The sequence below is a fragment of the Saimiri boliviensis genome, chromosome 17 (genome assembly GCF_048565385.1).
Source record: "Saimiri boliviensis isolate mSaiBol1 chromosome 17, mSaiBol1.pri, whole genome shotgun sequence".
NCBI lineage: Eukaryota > Metazoa > Chordata > Mammalia > Primates > Cebidae > Saimiri > Saimiri boliviensis.
The window spans coordinates 35,745,565-35,763,322 of record NC_133465.1 but is presented as its reverse complement, the minus strand read 5'-3'; the positions used below and the strand labels follow the sequence as shown (position 1 = coordinate 35,763,322).

The 17,758-nt window shown below is 42.4% G+C and overlaps 1 protein-coding gene across 2 annotated transcripts in view; it reads left to right on the top strand.

The window, feature by feature from the left end:
- Positions 1–17,758, top strand: part of ANKFN1 (ankyrin repeat and fibronectin type III domain containing 1) — a 439,591-nt gene that overhangs the window by 88,523 nt on the left and 333,310 nt on the right. The window contains exon 1 of one of the 2 annotated variants that reach the window (XM_074388549.1): positions 8,927–9,033. The exons of the other annotated variant lie outside the window; for it this stretch is intronic. Within the exon in view, the coding sequence (XP_074244650.1) occupies positions 9,013–9,033 (21 nt within the window). The 5' untranslated portion in view covers positions 8,927–9,012. Of the gene's footprint in view, positions 1–8,926; positions 9,034–17,758 lie in introns of those variants that run through there. 2 annotated transcript variants of the gene reach the window in all.

Sequence of the window (17,758 nt, the reverse complement as noted above, 5' to 3'; positions counted from 1 at the left end):
CACATGCAGGTGGATTTCTAGAACTTTTGGGTAGTGAGAAAAGTCCATGCGCCAGTCTACACAGGGACTAAAGTACTTTGGCATACATCCAAACATTCTCTCTGGGTCCATGTTAACCATATTTGTCCAGAAGATGGACAAGTAGCTTGGGCACTCTGATTTAAACCACATGCCCTCATGGGAGTCCCTGGAATGAGATTTCCAATGCTGCAAACAATGTGTTATTTGGTTTGGGTGATTTCTTCTCTCACCAAGCAAAAGGATGATTTTTTTCCTCAGGAGGAGGTGAGTGAGTGAGGATAAAAATATTTACTTAGGGACCACCTAGTCCAGGTCTAAAAACTCAGCCCAGGTGGGAAACTTCAGCCCAGTGAGGGTTCTCTGTTTTTGTTAAAGAAAAAGAAATTGCAGATGGACAGCCCTGGAGCATTGGAGCAGACGTCTGAGGCATGAATCCCTAAAGCAGACACAGAGACCACTGCCCTTTCCTGCTTTCCATCGCCTCATTTTACAAATGACAAACAGCATGGCCACTTGTTTAAAGCTCAAGGTTTTCTTTTTCCTTCTTCTCTTCTCTTAGCCTTCTTTTTTTCTAAAAGCCACAAGAGTGTTAGGTGATTTTTCCCTCCCTGCCTAGGGAACATTTATTACGATGCTTAATCTTTCCCCTCTCCTTGGGGCAGCTCAGGCCCTCATGCCAGGCAGGAGCTGAATCTTTACTGTGGCAGAAACACTGCCGACACAAAAGGGGTAGGGTTTTTAATTTTATCTTGTTCTATAAGGCAGGCATGGGTGAGAAACCAGCACTGAATGTGCACTGAACAGGCAATGGGAATTAGAAACCATGGAATAGGTACAAAAGAAATTAAAGGATCTCTCCCTCACTTCAAGGAGCTGTCAAACAGAGAGACATAAAGAGAGTTGGAAAAATACAATGTGTTTTGCTAGCAGATGTGTAAAACCTGTAATATTAGTCCATTCTTATGCTGCTGTAAAGAACTTCCCAAGACTGGGTAATTTGTAAAGGAAAGTGGATTAGTTGACTCATGGTTCTGCATTGCTAGGGAGGCCTCAGGAAACTTACAGTCATGGCAGAAGGCAAAGAAAAAGCAGGTACCTTCTTCACAGGGCAGCAGGATTGAGTGCCAAGCAAAGGAAGAAGTCCCTGATAAAACCATCAGATCTCATGAGAACTAACTCACTATCACAACAACAGCATCGGGGAAACCACTCCCATGATTCAGTTACCTCCACCTATTGGAATTACGATTCAAGGTGAGATTTGGGTGGGGACACAGCCAAACCATATCATTCTGCCCCTGGCCCCTCCCAAATCTCATGTCCTCACATTTCAAAACCAATCATACCTTCCCAATGCTCCTCCAAAGTCTTAACTCACTTCAGCATTAACTCAAAAGTCCACAGGCCAAAGTCTTATATGAGACAAGGCAAGTTTTCAAAACTAATCCCCTTCTAAACAATCCCCTGAGGGCTTAACTCATTCCAGCATTAACTCAAAAGTTCACAGTCCAAAGTCTCATCTGAGACAAGGCAAGTTCCTTCCACCTATGAGCCTGTAAAATCAAAATCAAGTTAGTTACTTCCTAGATACAATGAGGGTATAGGCATTGTGTAAATACACTCATTCTAAATGGAAGAAATTAGCCAAAACAAGGAGCTATAGGCTCCATGCAAGTCCAAAATCCAGTGGGGCAGTCATTCAACCTTAAAGCTTCAGAATAATCCACTTTGACTCCATGTCTCATATCCAGGTCATGCCGATACAAGAAGTGGGCTCCCATGGCCTTGGACAGGTCTGCCCTGTAGCTTTCTAGGGTATGATCCCCCTCCCAGCTGCTTTCACAGCTGGTGTTGAGTGTCTGCAGCTTTTCCAGGTGCATAGTGCAGCCTGTCAGTGAATCTACCATTCTGGGGTCTGGAGAACAGTGACCCTCTTCTCACAGCTCCATTAGGTAGTACCCTAGTGGGGACTCTATGTGGGGGCTCCAACCCTATATTTCCCTCTGCTCTGCCCTAGAAGAGGTTCTCCATAAGGGCTTTTCCCCTGCAGCAAACTTCTGCCTGGACATCCAGGCATTTCCATCCATCCTCTGAAATCTAGGTGGAGGTTCCCAAACCTCAATCTTGACTTCTGTGCACCCACAGACCCAACACCATTTGTAAGCTGCTAAGACTTAGGGCTTGCAACTTCTGAAGCAATGGCCTGAACTTCACATTGGCCCCTTTTAGCTGTGGCTGGAGCTGAAGCATCTGGGACACAGGGCACCGTGTTCTGAGGCTTCAGAGAGCAGGGGGATTCTGGGTCCTGGGCCAGGAAACCACATTTTTCCTCCCTGGCCTCCAAGGCTGTGATAGGAGTGACTGCCATGAAGGTCTCTGACATGCCCTGGAGACATTTTCCTCACTGTTTTGGTAATTAATATTTAGCTCCTTGTTACTCATGCAAATTTCTGCAGCTGGCTTAAATTTCTCCCCAGTAAATGATTTTTCTTTTCTATAGTATCATCAGGCTGCAAATTTTCAAAATTTTTATGTTCTGCCTCCTCTTGAGTGCTTTGCCACTTAGAAATTTCTTCTGCCAGATACCCTAAAACATCTCTCTTAAGTTCAAAGTTCCACAGATCTGGAGGGCAAGTGCAAAATGTTACCAGTCTCTTTGCTAAAGCATAACAAGCGTTGCCTTTGCTCCAGTTCCCAACAACTTCCTCATCTCCAATCTGATACTATCTCAATCTGGACATGCCATTGTCCATACTAGTATCAGCATTTTGGTCAAGCCATTTGACAAGTCTCTGGGAAGTTCTAAACCTTTCCACATCTTCCTGTCTTCTTCTGAGCCTTCCAAACTGTTTCAACCTCTACTTGTTACCCAGTTCCAAAGGTGCTTCCACATTTTTGGGTTTTCTTGCAGCAGCACCCCACTCTACTGGTACCAACTTATTGTATTAGTCCATTGTCATGCTGCTATAAAGACCTGCCTGAGGCTGGGTAATTTATAAAGGAAAGAGGTTTAATTGACTCACAGTTTGACATTGCTAGGGAGGCCTCAGTAAACTTACAATCATGGTGGAAGATAAAGGAGAAGCAGGCACCTTCTTCACAGGACAGCAAGATGGAGTGAGTGCCAATCAAAAGGTGAAGCCCCTGATAAAGCCATCAGATCTCGTGAGAATTAATTCATTATCATGATAAGTGCTCCTATGATTCAATTATCTCCACCTGTCCCACCCTTGACATGTGGGGATTATTGGAACTACAATTCAAGATGAGATTTGGGTGGGGACACAGCCAAAATGTATCACAGTACTTTTCATTTTTCAAGAACTCTTCATATCCATGATGTTATTTTATCTTCACAAGATTGCTGAGATATAAAGCAGGTGTATGACTTTCAGTTTCCAGATATGGAAACAGAGATGTTATGGGAATGGACTGTTTGTGCCAAGGTAAGATACAAATCTCAACCTGCTAGCTACCACTTCTTCTACCTTCCACTTTAATAGGAGTGGCTACCCTCTGCTGGGCCAGATCCTGTTCTAAGCATTATTTGATTGAATCCTCATAAGGGCTCTCTAAAGGAATAACTGTTGTTACTCCTATCTTACAGATAAAGAAACTATGACTTATCCAGATAATACAGCTAGTTATTGTTGAACCAGAATTCAAAATTAAGTCTGTCTAACTCAAAAACTTTTTTTTGATAACTTTAAGATTTTAAAATTTCATTTGCTGAGAGGACACAGAGTAAAGCCGCAGTTAGTGTTAAGAGGACTTGATCAAGGAAATGTTTTAGCAGATGTGAATATTGGAGTCCACTTAAATAGAAAGAAAATGGGAGTTAACATTTATTGCATAGTTAAAATAGGTGAAGCCCTTTAGAAGAGACACTAATCTAGCATTCCCTGCATGGTTGGGATGATTCTCCTAATTTTACTGGAAAGAGGCTGAGGGTTGGAGAGATCGAATACTCTGCTCACAGTCCCATAGCTAGGACTTTAATAGAGTCAGGATTTACATTTGGGTTTGTTTGACTTCAGACAATTTGCATGTTTCCACTCTGCCCTGCTTAATGGTGCTATGAAGTTGGAAGATGACTGCAGGCCATATTGCATGGGAAATTCATGAGGTTGAGCATTTTCTAGTTGTTTCCAAGGGGGCATGCGGGGACTTTGATCAGCACCGCATATCGCTGTTGGAGAACAGGTATGACACAGCTAAAATGTTTAGGAGGAAAAAAATGCTAAAACTTTGTGATGGTAGACTTTTATCTTCTCTTTTTATAAATTCTTAAAAATTTTCTTTTGCCCAATAGAAGAAAAAGTAACTGCACATTTCCATTAATTATTTACTTTGCATCAGATTATTTTGACATTTCTATCATGTGCTGAAAGATGCAAATACCCTCTTATTTTGTCCCTCCAAGGCTACATTTGTGGAGAGTAATGTTAATGACTGCTACTATTTTTTGAGTACTTACAATGAGATAACCTACATTAGCTTATGTTATTCTCCCAACAACCATGAAAGGTACATATTATTTATCCCAATTTTAAGATGAGGTAACTGCAGGAAAAAGAGGTTATATAATTTGTTCAGGTTACACAGGGAGCATATGGCAGAGTCAAGACATAAACTTGGGTCTGTGTCATTCCAAAATGGCTGTCTATTGCCTGAACGTAACTGGATAGGCTGTACATGGAGGTAGTTAAGGATGAGGAGGGGTAGTCTTTTCAGGTCATGTTTGTGTATTTCAGTTTGAGATAATAAACAATAGGAAAGGAGATGACGTGATAAAAGTGGTGCCTGGGGCAATACTGGGGAGAGACTGGAGGCAAGAAACCCCTTTTTCACAGGCCATGAATAGTAACAGGAATTTGGAATCTTGGGCATCTGGATACAGGATAGCGGCTGTAGAAATAGAAAATGATGTCTTGGGATTAGTACCGCTGGTAGAAAAATAACTGTGAGACTTGAATTATAACTAAAGGAAAAGGAAGAGCTGAAATGACACCAAAGGCAAGTTCTCAGGAGGAATAGCCACAATCTCATCACTGTGAGAAAGGAGATGAAAATGGTTTTGAAGCCCAGGGTTGTTTCCTCCTCAGGCTTAAACAGAGATGGCTAGAGTCAGGGCAGCCACCGTGAATGACTGGGCCACATGCGCTTGTGCCAGTTCCTCTACAGGTGGTCACGGGTAAAGAAAAAGCTTCCTGGGAAAGGCGGATTTCAACATTGTCAGCCCCTCCCAGATGTGAAGCCTTACGTTTATGCTGGCTAAGAGCTGGGAGAAGTATGTCAGAGCCCAGTGAGATCAAGAAAAGCCTGTGCTGAGCCACACGTGTGTCTACACACCTGGCATGGCAATCCTGTTCTCCATAACGACATCCCCTCCCTACCCCTCCACAAGCCCAGCCTCCCTGCAGGATTCAGGAAGGCTGCCTCTGGAGCTGTCCAGCTCCCAGGACTGGAAGGAAGGCCTTATCAATCCCATCACCACTTCGAACAAAGCCATGCTTTCTGAAGAGGTGTAGCTCTTACATTATTTTGTTTTCCATTCTTTTCTATCTATTCACTGGATCACCCTCTCTTTTGCTGAGTAGCATATTGACATTGTTTATGACTCTGTTACCCCGAGAATGTATCCACATAAGTTCTTTGGCCTGAATTATTGACAACAGCTATCCCCTGCCTGCAGATACTTATGCACACACTGGCAAGTTCCATAGAGGGCAGGCATCACAAATTGGCAGCCCAGGAACTAGGTGTGGTCCACTGATACGTAATTTTGTTTGACCTACACAATGTTTATTAACACTTGAAATCAACATGATTAAGTTGGGAAATTTCACACTTAAAAAGATGAAAAACCCTGGCAGTCCTGGGTTACAACCCCACATGTCAGTAAGCAGCTGGAGCCAGGTTACTGCTACCCCCTTTACATGTAGCTTTTGGTCTCTATTTTGCCATAGTCTCCACCACTCTTCATTACCTGACACAAAGTCTACTGCCCTCATTTGTCTCACTTAGCTGGCCTCTGTAGGCATTGAACTTTGAGATTCCAATATGTGTATTCGTTTAAGTAGAAGCTAGTTGGTGCCCACAGTTAGAAATGCACTTGGGTAGTAGATACGACTGAATTCTCATTCCTTTCCCCGTCCTTTAGGCATTCTTCTAATCACATTCTCTTCCCAAAATGCTCAGCACCTTGTGATGAATGCTGAGCACCAAAATATCGTCCCTTCCTGCCACTTAGCATAACATAACCCCAGGTTAGCCTCCTGCTACCAAACACTCCATGATGTCTCGCTTACTGCTCCCTAATTCAAGCAGAGTGATCTTGCCAGCTGACTGAGGGAGATATCAGTGACATTGCTGTCACTTGTGTCACATTTTGGCAAAGGGAAATGCAAGAGAAAGAATGCGATGAAATGAAAAAATTAGTTGATTATTTGGGAAAGGGAAGTGGAATGGCATGACCAGGTGGAAAGATCAGCCTGGAGAGCTCACTCTAGGGACAGAGTGGAAGGCAGGCTGGAGGGACAGGAACCTGACATGGGGGAAACCCACTAGGGAAACCGTGACTGAGTATTTCCAGGCTAAAAGTGTAGTCCCATCTCTGCTCACTCAGTATGCAGCCACCTCTCTGGGCCTCAGTCTTCATCTGTGACCTTTTGATGACCTTAAAGAATTGGTCCTCTATTATTCACTTTAGCACCTAACACCCTCTACCTGCTGTTTTCAACATGAAGGTGCAGTGAGGACAGGACCTTGCTCTCTTTGATCTGAATCTTCCCCTGGTTAGTGCTGTCAGCCATACAAATTATGTATCATGTCAGTATCCCCTAAAGAGAATAAGAAGGAAATCTCAGTCCAGATATTCCCAAATGATATGAATGTCTAAAATGCTGGGGTTTGTGTCTATGTGCCAGTTGTAATATATGTATTTTGGTAGTAGGTTTGGTTGGATTTAGTCTTTTTGTTTAAAATAAGCAGGATGGTAGAGTGGAGAAAGTGCTGGGATCAAGCTGTTTCCAGCCTGTCTACTTCTCGGTAATGCATCCTTAAATGAGGCCTCTTTAGAGGAGACAGGCCAAAAAAGCCAAGGGTATTGAAAAAAAAGAAATAAGCATGTACTTTGCAAATGTAACTGGGCCTTTTTGCAGCTCTGAGCTTCTGGGATTTCACAGCCACATGTAACCAACAGCACCACTGAGGGCTGGTTTTCATCCATTAAATAAATGCATTACTTCTGTTACTCTCAGCTGCACTTACTGCAATAAGCCTAAGTAATGGTAAAGACCAAATCACCTTCATATTACATCAATGGTAAAATTTTCTAAGCAGTCAGATACTGTATCTTCAACTTTACTTGAACTTTGCCTTGAGCTTAATGTAGCTGACACTCAACAAAACACTCACAAATTGACTTATTGCTATTCAATTCTTGAATATATGTATCATGCACCTCCTATGTAACAAGTATTTTACTAACATTTCTCCCCATGCTAGAGATTTTTTTAAAGAAAAGGAATGAAGCAGGGTGCCTTCCATCAGGGAGATTCTATTCTGGTAGTAGAGGGCCATTCCTGTGATTATATACACATGCAGCAACAACCAAATCCATGTGATAAGTATTCTGAGGAAATCTGTAAAAAGTGCTATGAAAGCTGAGGTTGGGGATAATACTGGAAAGTTCCTGGAGTAGCTGATGCCAAAACTAAGCCTTGGAAGATGAGTAATATAAGAAGCTCACCGTCTTACAGGGGGGTGTGTGTGTGTAATTTTTCTGAGTGCATCACTGTAACTCAGTATGAATAGCCTCACTCCATGTTTAGCCCAGATCACCTGCAGAGATACCTGTTATTACTTCTTTTTATTTATTTACAATTTTTTTTCTATTGTATAGTAGCAACATTTAGATAGAGAGTTCCCTTGAATTCTCTATTATGAAAAAAGCAATTAGACATCATGATCTAGAGTAAGGGGGCTCTAGGCTCAAGTCCTCTATTTCATTCCCATTCATCTGTGGGTCAATAGGTAAGCCACATCCCCTGAGCCCCAACTGCTTCATCTGTCAAGTACTCATCCTGATACCTTGCTGGACAGGCAAGATGCTGGAAACCAGTTTTCCTTCAACAACTATTCAGACAGCAGATGTTTTCTTGACCATCTACACTGTGCCAGGCACTAGGTGAGGAATCAGGGTCCAATCAAACTGTCCAAACCACTGTTCAACCTACTCTTCCTTTGACAAATGGGTGTTCAAAATAAGCGTGCATATAATGTGCCTCCTTTGGCACATTTCCTAAGAGATTTCACTCTGAAAAGAAAGGCCAACCTCAGCCCTTAAAGTGCAGGCTAAACAAAAACTTACTTGACTATCAAGATGACATTACCGTCTCCCCTTTAGTTCCCTCCAGACTTCTCGGAAACAGCCAGACAGCTCCTCCAACCAATCCAGTAGCCAAAACGATCCATTCCAAAGCTTCAGCTGAGCATCTTAACTAAATAATTGTTTACCTGATTAGTATTCAGCATCCGCAGAAGGAGGCTGAAACCCAACCCTTTCAACCTTTCCTCTCTCAGTCTCATTCTCTCTCTCCTTCCCACCCTGTCTCCTTTCAGATACACATTCGAATCCTACCCCTTTCAAGGGCACAAAGAGCAACTAAAATCTGATGGCAGCATCATCAAGAAACTTATTCCCTCCCCACTGGGTACCTCCCAAGATATTTTTCACCATTTCTTTCATTCTTTGAAAACAATTTCTTTGTCACCAAGCCTGTGTGGCACTTCCCCTGCCTCTGCTCTTGACCCTGCACTGTAATCTGGACATTCCTGGAGCTGGGCCGTGGGAGAGGCAGCCATGCTCAGTCTCCCTGGATAAAGCCAGGGTTCCCTTGGCAACGGGACCGTGTGGACATTCGCAAAGGGGTTTCCCTCCACCCCCCGGGTCCTCTTTCAACTCAAGAGCTCAGTTCCGTGTCTCTCATGGAGGCGTCTTTAACCAGGGTAGGAAAACAACAGTTCTAAATATCGGTAACTGGTGTTTGGAGAGCATTGTTTTGCATTCAACAGGCAGGGAAATGTGAGTCGAGTGGGCGAGTGAATTCGGGCGTGAGCTGGTAAGCATCCCTGGTCAGGCAGAGGGAAAGCTGGTTTCATTTCTGTGAACAGGCAAGTGTTGATCTGAAGTAGTTTGGGTCTGTAATGCGTGTCTTTGTCTTTTGGGAGGTGGGAGAATGGGGGAGAATGAAAGGAGAGAGGCTTCTAGAGGCAGGTTTTTACTTGATTGTCTGTTTTCTCTTTTATCCTTATCATTGTATTTATATAAATGCAAGGGAACCAGGGATTACTTGTCTCCATGTTAATGCCAACTCTTGCTCGTGATTTCTGACCGTGCGTGGGCTCTCACTCTCTCCTGCATAGATTCTCTCCTTCTCTTTCTCTCTCTGTTTCTCACTCACTTTTTATGGACTTTATGGTCATGATGATGGAGAAGTAAAATTTGCTGTAAAGTTGGAAGTGGACTTTTTTTTGTAAGAGGTCGTCTCTGAACAGCTGAGCCAAGGGGAGGCAGGACAGGACTGATTGACAAATGCAAGCCCTCTGGGTTGTGTTGGTGGTATAGGAATGCCTGTCACTGACCCAGGTGGTTCCAAAAGACCTCAATTGTGCCTTTGGTTGATGGAGAAAATGCCTGTTGTTGACTTGGTTAATACTAATCACAGGTTGCTACAATTATTTAGAAGATTATTATTGAAGTCCTGGCTGAGGGCCTGGTAGGGGACACTGATGGGGGGAACTGATTCAGCTCCTTCACTTCCCCTCAGGAGTTCAGAGTAGGTGAGATCCTTACCGAAAAACTTTCCAAGAATGAGCCTGCAGCTTAAGACCTTTGAAAGCAGCGGAGATAAATGCAAGTGAGGCGTGAAAGGAGGCAGCGCACCGTTCAAATTTCCTTTCCTTTCCTCTCTTTTCCTTCCTTTCTTCCTTTTTCCCTTCCTTCCTTATAGAATCACATCCAGAATGAGGCCTGAGCATAACCACTTATGGAAGCTCTGAGAGAGGTACTTTGAAGTACTCGCTGAGTTTAAACTGGTTACTGCATTAACCTATTAACCAACATTCCAATACCAAAAAAAAAATGTATTTCTTTTATTATGTATTCAGACTTTCAGTAAACCCTTTGGGGACAGGAGCTATACAGTTTTCATTATTTTACCTCTGATTCTAACCAATTATGGGGCCAGGTGCATTTGGGGGGCTCCATTCATGGTTGTAGAGTTGAATTGAATGAACAGCATGGGGTATTATTACCATTAGTTGCATGAAGTATAGAGCTAGGACTAGTCTTGTGGTCAGGAGACTTAGGCTGTAGGCTCAGATCTGACACTAATTAGTGGAAGGACTTGGGCCATACTATTTCAGTTCTCTAATCCTCAGTTTCTTCATCCATCAAGTAACAGGGTTTAAATGAAAACAATGTTTTCCCACCAAAAGCAGTTATCTGAAGCCTTCATGCTGCCCTCAAGTCTGGGGGTTAGGAGGGTTTGCAAGAGGGAGGCCAGTCTGGTCAGGAACAGCTATTGCAAAGAGGAACATGGCAAACAAAGGAGGAGGTAGAGCAAGAAGTGGCTCGAAGACTGGAAGCCGGAAAATGCTGGACCTTAGAGGACCCCTCAGGTACCTTGTAACTCTGACATTCAGGGTCATGAGACCAATCTCTCCCAGTTTTGTACCACCTCTCCGGTATTAGGTACATTTGAAGAATGATACAAAGCAATACCCTGATTTGTTCTGATACAGGCAAGCAAGCTACCCTATCTTCCATGAGACAAGCCTTCTCATTGCTGAGAGGTCTGAACCTTGGAATGTGCCGAGCAGCTGGTCCTAAGTCAGCCACACTCTGTCGCTTCATTCCAATGTATTCTTTCATTTATTCAGCAATCAACAGATAATTATTGAAAGCCAAGAACTTTTCTTTTTTCTGGATAGAGTGGTCAGGAAGGGTCTCCTAGAGGAGGTGACAGTTAAGCTGAGGCACCAATTAAGTGAAGGAATGAGCCATGCTGACACTGGGAGAATAGCACTGGCTCCAGGCTGAGGACCCCCGTAAGTATGAGACTCTTGATTTGGGAGTCAGCTTGGCATGTCTTAAGGCGAAGCAAGGTGCCTGGGGCAGAAACAAAGTAAAGCAGAAAGAAGAGATCAGAAGGTTGGACTGGGATAGCACAGATCACTGGGGCCTTGTAGGTCATGTTAGGGACCCACGGGAAGCCATTGGACAAATTTTTACATGGAAATAATTATATCTGATTACTCCAGTAACTGTGCAGAAAATAGCATTCTAGAGACCATATCTGCAAAGTGGTTGGTTAGAGTGAAAGGCTTGGAAACTAAGCACCTTCAGCCTATGTCAGAAGTCACATGGTATTTGGGAAACTTAGATGTGGTTGGATAGGCCTGGATTTGAATCCTGATCTTGAGGCTGACCTACTGTGTAATTTGGGCAAGAACTTCCCTGATCTCTATTTCTCTCTCTCTCTCTCTCTCTCTCTCTCTCTCTCTCTCTCTCTCTCTTTTCTTGAGATAGACTCTTACTCTGTTGCCCAGGCTGGAGTACAGTGGTGTGATCTTGGCTCACTGCAACCTCCATCTCCAGAGTTCAATCAATTCTCATGCCTCAACCTTCTGAGTAGTTGGCCTCCCAAATTGCTGGGATTACAGATGTGAGCCACCACACCTGGCCTGTTTCCTCACCTCTTAAAGAGGGATTGCATTATCTACCTCAATGGGTATAAAGGTGAAAGCAGAGAGATTAGATATGTCATTTCATAGCAGCTGCTTAAAATGATAGCCGTTATTGTCCAAACTAATCCCACGACCTTTACACTATTAGCCACAGATGAGCAAGACAACTAGAAACATAAGGTACATGGTGGGTTTCATATATTATCTTCTTTATACCTTGCTCCCTTTGGAGGCATGGGAGTTGGAAAAGGAAGAAGGTGACTTGTGCCAAGTCTTGCATCTAGTTAAGGTCAGGGCTGTGTCTAGGGGCCAGGTTCTTTATTTCTGTCTCATATTCTTTCTTCTACACTTAAAGTTAGCAAACTACAGCCCCACAAGCTAATCCTAGCTTGTCCTCTGTGTTTACAAATAATGTTTTATTTGAACACAGCCATGCTCACTTGTTTATGTACTATCTGTGACTGCTTTAGCACCAGGGCAGCAGAGTTGAGCAGTTACAACAAAGACCATATTGCCCAAAAAAGCCAAAATACTTACTTGCCAGCCCTTTACAGAAAAAGTTTGCCAGCATCCCCCCACACACCATTCTTCTCCCTTAATTGGCATGGCTTTATTGTATTTAGCTTAGGTATTACCAAATAGGAAGGTCCGACCTCTCCAGGTCTCCAAAACAGAGGGATTCAGAGGTTCTCTTGAGGAGGGCACTGTCCTAGTAGCATATCACAGTGAGAGATCTCAGGCCACTGGGAGCCAGCAGAAACACACTGGTCACCTGGCGGGAAACAGAAAAGGGAGAGGGTGGGGACTCTGAGCATAGGAACCTGAGTAGAGAGGAAGGGAATCCCAATTACTTGCCCTTAGCTATTTCAGACCCCAGAGACAAAGTAGAGGGCTCAGGAAATAGACAATGCAGCAGCTTTATCTGATGACCACAACGTGAATGTGCACTGCTGAGTGGGTCTGTCTGGGACGTGCCTATCAGGGGGCCGCTGGACCTCAGGGCTGCTCATCACTTTATACCCCCGATGACCATCATCAGCACACTGAGAAACAATGCTTGCTTATTCCCAGAGACCACAGTTCAAACGTACATGGGCCTTTCTGATGACTCCTCCTTCCTCTCCTGAGACTTCAGAAGTATGTGGGGACTGCAGTGTCTTACCAGGGACTGTTTCCCTGCCTGGCACTCAAGAAGCTCAGACCTTGGCTTCAGGTGTTTGAATTTTCAAGTTCCCACTTAAATAAGCTCTTCTACAAGGACTCTACTGCCTTTAAACCTATGGATGCATTCAGTCTTGACAAAGGATTACTGACCTTCCTCAAGGTTTTAATCTAGCACTTGAGGGTACATTTATAGGTGTAATCTGTAGGTCAGAAAGCAGTGGAGGCTTCACTTGATTGGATATGTGGAATCCGAACTTTGGCCTCACCGGTAGGTGTTCCTTTCCACTCCTGATTTCAGGCTCATTGCCTTAAGCAGTGAAAACTAGGTTACACAGTTCTTCAACTCCAGATAATATAAATATAGTACCATGTATTTCTTGGCACTCTTAAGTTTCCAACCAGCCTACATGGAGAACACCCCAGCTTTGAAGAATGCTAAATAATCCACCAGATCCATCTGTCATGGTGTTTCGGGGCTCAGTAGGCTCCTCCCACTGATCCAATGAGCAGATGTGCTAGTTTTTCACTTGCTGGGAATGCTTCAGCCATTTGAACACCACGGACTTGGGACTGGATCAGTCACGTGGTGCCCTAATACTCTGGCTAATTCACAGATGATCAGCTCCTCTCACATACCCTCCAGTGGTTATCTTGCCTAATTCCTAGAAGTGGTTCAGTAACTGAGTTCAAGTGGCATGTCAGTCCACTTCCAACGTGGGTTCATCCTCCCAACCCGAGACCTTTTTAAAAAGAAAAGGAAGAAGAAAAGCAGTCTTAGCCTTCACAATGGAATCCCTTCCATTGGCCTTCTTCCATGCTGGTGCTTAGAGGAGGTTACAGCCCTAGCATGAATGACATGAACCATAAGAGAAAGCCAGCAAATGTACAACACCGCCAGCTGTTATCAGTGCTAATAGCCTTCATTAAGCCACTGAGGGCTTGGACAAAGCAAGTGGAGCTAGAACAGCTTCTGCTTTCTTGGAATGTACCACCAAAATAAAAAACTGCTGACACGAATTGAGCAAGCAGATTCAAGGGGGTAAAGACAGACAACGATACAGCATGTGGAGAGGAAGGAATGTGATGGAGGAGCCCATACTAAAAATAAATGATTTTTTACAAGCGTGGTTAACTTTACTGAGGCTTGAAATTGCTAAACACCGCATGTATTTTCCCCCCTAAAATAAAAGCTTTGGGGAATTTTGATTTGCCTCACATGAAAAGCTACAGAAAAGGAAGATATCTGTGAAAGCCTTAAAAATTATTTCCATATTTAAAGTGGGATAATTATCAGGGATACTTGACGCCATCAGAAGTAAACTAATACAGAATTGCTTTATTTGTAACAATTTAGTCATTTGTATTGCCCCATTAACAAGATTCGCTAGCCTTCTTATTTATAGAAAATATCTACCACCATCTAGGAATGGTCTAGGACCCCCCAAAAAAAAAGAAAAGAAGAAGAAAGAGGAAAGAAGAAGAGGAGGAGGAAAAGAAGAAGGAGGAGGAGGAGGAGGAGGAAGGAGAAGACGGAAGCCGAAAGAAGAAGAAATGGGCCAATTTTGTTGAATTCTGTCTCGTGTGAAAAGTTCCCCTGTCTCCTGAATGAAAGTCATCATTCTGCATTTAATCAATATCCAGAAAATGACATACCATGTTAAGTGTGACATTTTGTTTTGTGTTTAGTTGGGATTGGAACCAGCTGATTGAACAGGCTACAGTACCACCCTTATGAATCAGCACTTGAGTCTGAAATGACCAATATTCATAATTTGGAATTGGACGTCTATCACACAGCCCCTGCCCTGTCTCTAATTTGCTTTTTATTTCAGCATATCACAGTTAGGCTGAGCAGATAGTACTTCTGTGAGTTCTCAACATTTCTTCAACAACTCTGAAATAAATATGAGCTTTATAGCATTATCTTTGTCCAGCCAGCATATATTTCCCCAAATATAATTTTGTCCCCATTTTATAAGATGTTGACAAGTAGTAACTGCCAAGTGTTTTTATGCGATGTGGTCAAAGCTAGTAGTGCATGAGAGTGTCCACTGGAGACACGCAGTAACCTCTACCCTCCCCCTTTCTAAAACACGTGCATTAATAACACTTTAGCACCAGTAGTCACTATTTTTCTTGAATATCATCAGTCTTGCAGTCTGATTAAATGCTTTTGCATTTGAAGTTTGTGTTGTATTTTTGTTCGTTGGACAGAAAGGTGGAGGGGCAGAGAGAAATGGGGCATGTCAACTTCCCTGCATGTTGTCAGAGCAGGGATAGTAATGGAAATAGCACCTTAAAATTATAGGATATAACCAAGGGAGTGAGGGGGATAAGAGTAATTAGAGGATTTGACCAGAGGTGGGGGCAGGGCAGGAGGGCAGGGCAGAGAGATGGGAGGGGTGGGCCATCTGGTGTTAATCTCCTGCTGTGTGCTTGCAGGGCAAAATAGTCAGGGTACTTTGTCAAGGTACAGTCTGCTTTTGCAGACACAGATGGAGCAAAAGGGAGATTAATACATGCGGTTCTAACCACCTTTCATATCTTTACAGCTAAACATTATTTATAGAAATCAATTAGTCCTCTGTCTCTGCAATTTTATTATGAGGCTCTGTCCAAGTTTCTGGCAAGCTCTTTAAGAGGATGATTGATGGTAAACCTTCAGAATGAATAAAAAATGAGCCCTCCCCTAGGAATTGGGGTAGTGGAGAGAAAGGTAAATGATAAAAACTACAAACTCTGCAAGTTACTAGGAAACTAATGTAGGATCAGTGTGGTCCTTGTTACACAGTTTTTCCCTGTAGCTAACTTTCGTCTTAGTTTCTGTTTCTTTCTTTCTTTTCCACAGCATTCATCCATCTGTTTGCTATGGAAACTTTAAGAGAGCTTGATGCCTATAACTGAACTTGTGGGAAAGTAAAGGTTTATTCATTTACCAAGCTAGTAAATGCCACTTTGATTACTGATGCTCATAAGAGATAAAGAGTTCCAGGAAAAAAATGGAACAGAGCTCTCTGTTTTGTCTTAATGGAAACTTTTATAAGAGATGGGAGCTGCCGATTGCTTCCATTAAATTAGTCTAGGAGCCAAGTAATGATATGTATGAAATCCCATTGTAATTAATCCCATGGAAGATGCCTATTGATTTATTCTGAAAGTCCAGTCTTGGTGGAGACTGCTACCGAAGCTCACACCCTCCAGGCTTCGAAATGAAACAGTAATGACACCTTAAAGGTGAAGAAGGAGTGATGGGATAAATCCAAGTTCTAAACCCAAGAGAGAACAGGACGCAGTGGCACATAGTGTACAAGTTCTAATGCTGTTGAACATTGGGGTCTGAAGTTGTTCTATTTTGTTAACTATTTTGAAAAAATAAGAGGTTATTTTGGCCTCTAATACTTGATGATGATGCCAAAGGTCAAATAGAATTAGAGGAGATTTGTATACCACTTTAAGAACTATAAAGGATGCTGGAGAGTTTTCTAATCTCATTCAACCTCAGTTTTCTCCTCTGTACAATGAAGATTATAATAGTATTCACCTCAGAGGTTCGCTGTCAGGATTAAATGAGATTATGCATTAAATTGCTTAGCATAGTATAAACACAACAAATTTTATCATGGTAGGTTCATTAGGGTTAACAGGATTCAGAATAGCTTTTCTCATTTTCTTAAGGTTTGTCATTTACTATAGAACTTGTTTCTATTTGCTAACGGAGAAATATATCTGAGGATATCCTAGCAAGTGCTGTTGGGGAAGAGAGTAATTTCCATTTTGCATCCCACTTTATATTACCTTGATATGGAATTTATACACAATAGGTGCTCAATAAATACTTCCTGATTTAAAAATTGTAGTTTTAAATGAAATTTGCTTAACTTGAGCTGCTGATACAAACTTATACAGTTTGTATATAATGCAATTTATTAATATATGAAATAACTTATTTCTAAATATCTGTAATTCCCCCCATTACACAGAACATCTTTCAGCATCTAGTTTGATGAAATCAGCTGACATAATAGCTGACACTTATGTGCTTAACAAGCATTTATTGAATGATGAATGATTGCATAACCCTATAGAGGAGAATAAAAGAGAACTAGGCAAGGAAAATACTTTAAATTTTAAAAAAATTAACTTTTCTCTTAGATTTCAGTTAAAAAAAATCATGAATTAAAAATGTAATTGCTTGCAAGCTATGAAAATGTGTTTTCCTAACTTAAGAGAAAGCAATCTGTAGACGATTTGGGACAGTTTTCAGAGTCTATGGGAATGCTCAACAACCATGTTTGCCAAAAAGCAGGATGCAGACAGCAACACAGATGTGAGTAGCAGAAACTTTACCAGCTTCACTGATCAGCACCACGCACAAGTTTCTGTTGTTATTTTCATCCTAGTTCCACTTCAAAGTCAAAGTCCCAGGAAAGAGTCTGATTGGCCTAGCTTGAGTCACATGTCTATCCCACCCCCAAGTGTAGTCAGGACAGGGGGTCTTATTTAGAGTCTCACCAAGACTGCATAAAATTAAGGAGAGGTTGTTCTCCCCTACCTAGAAGAAGTCAGGATTCTGCAACCAAATTTAAAATGTCCACATTATAAATTTAATAATATCTCTATATAACAAATATGCATCTATATTTATTTGCTTAGGGTTGCTTCACAAACTACCACAGACTAAGTGGCTTCAGCAACAGAAATTATTTTCTCTCAGTTCTGGAGGTTGGAAGCCCAAGATTAAGGTGTCAACAGGGTTGGTTTCTTCTGAGGACTATGAGGGAAGGGTCTGTTTTAGGCTTTTCTTCTTGGCTTGTAGGCG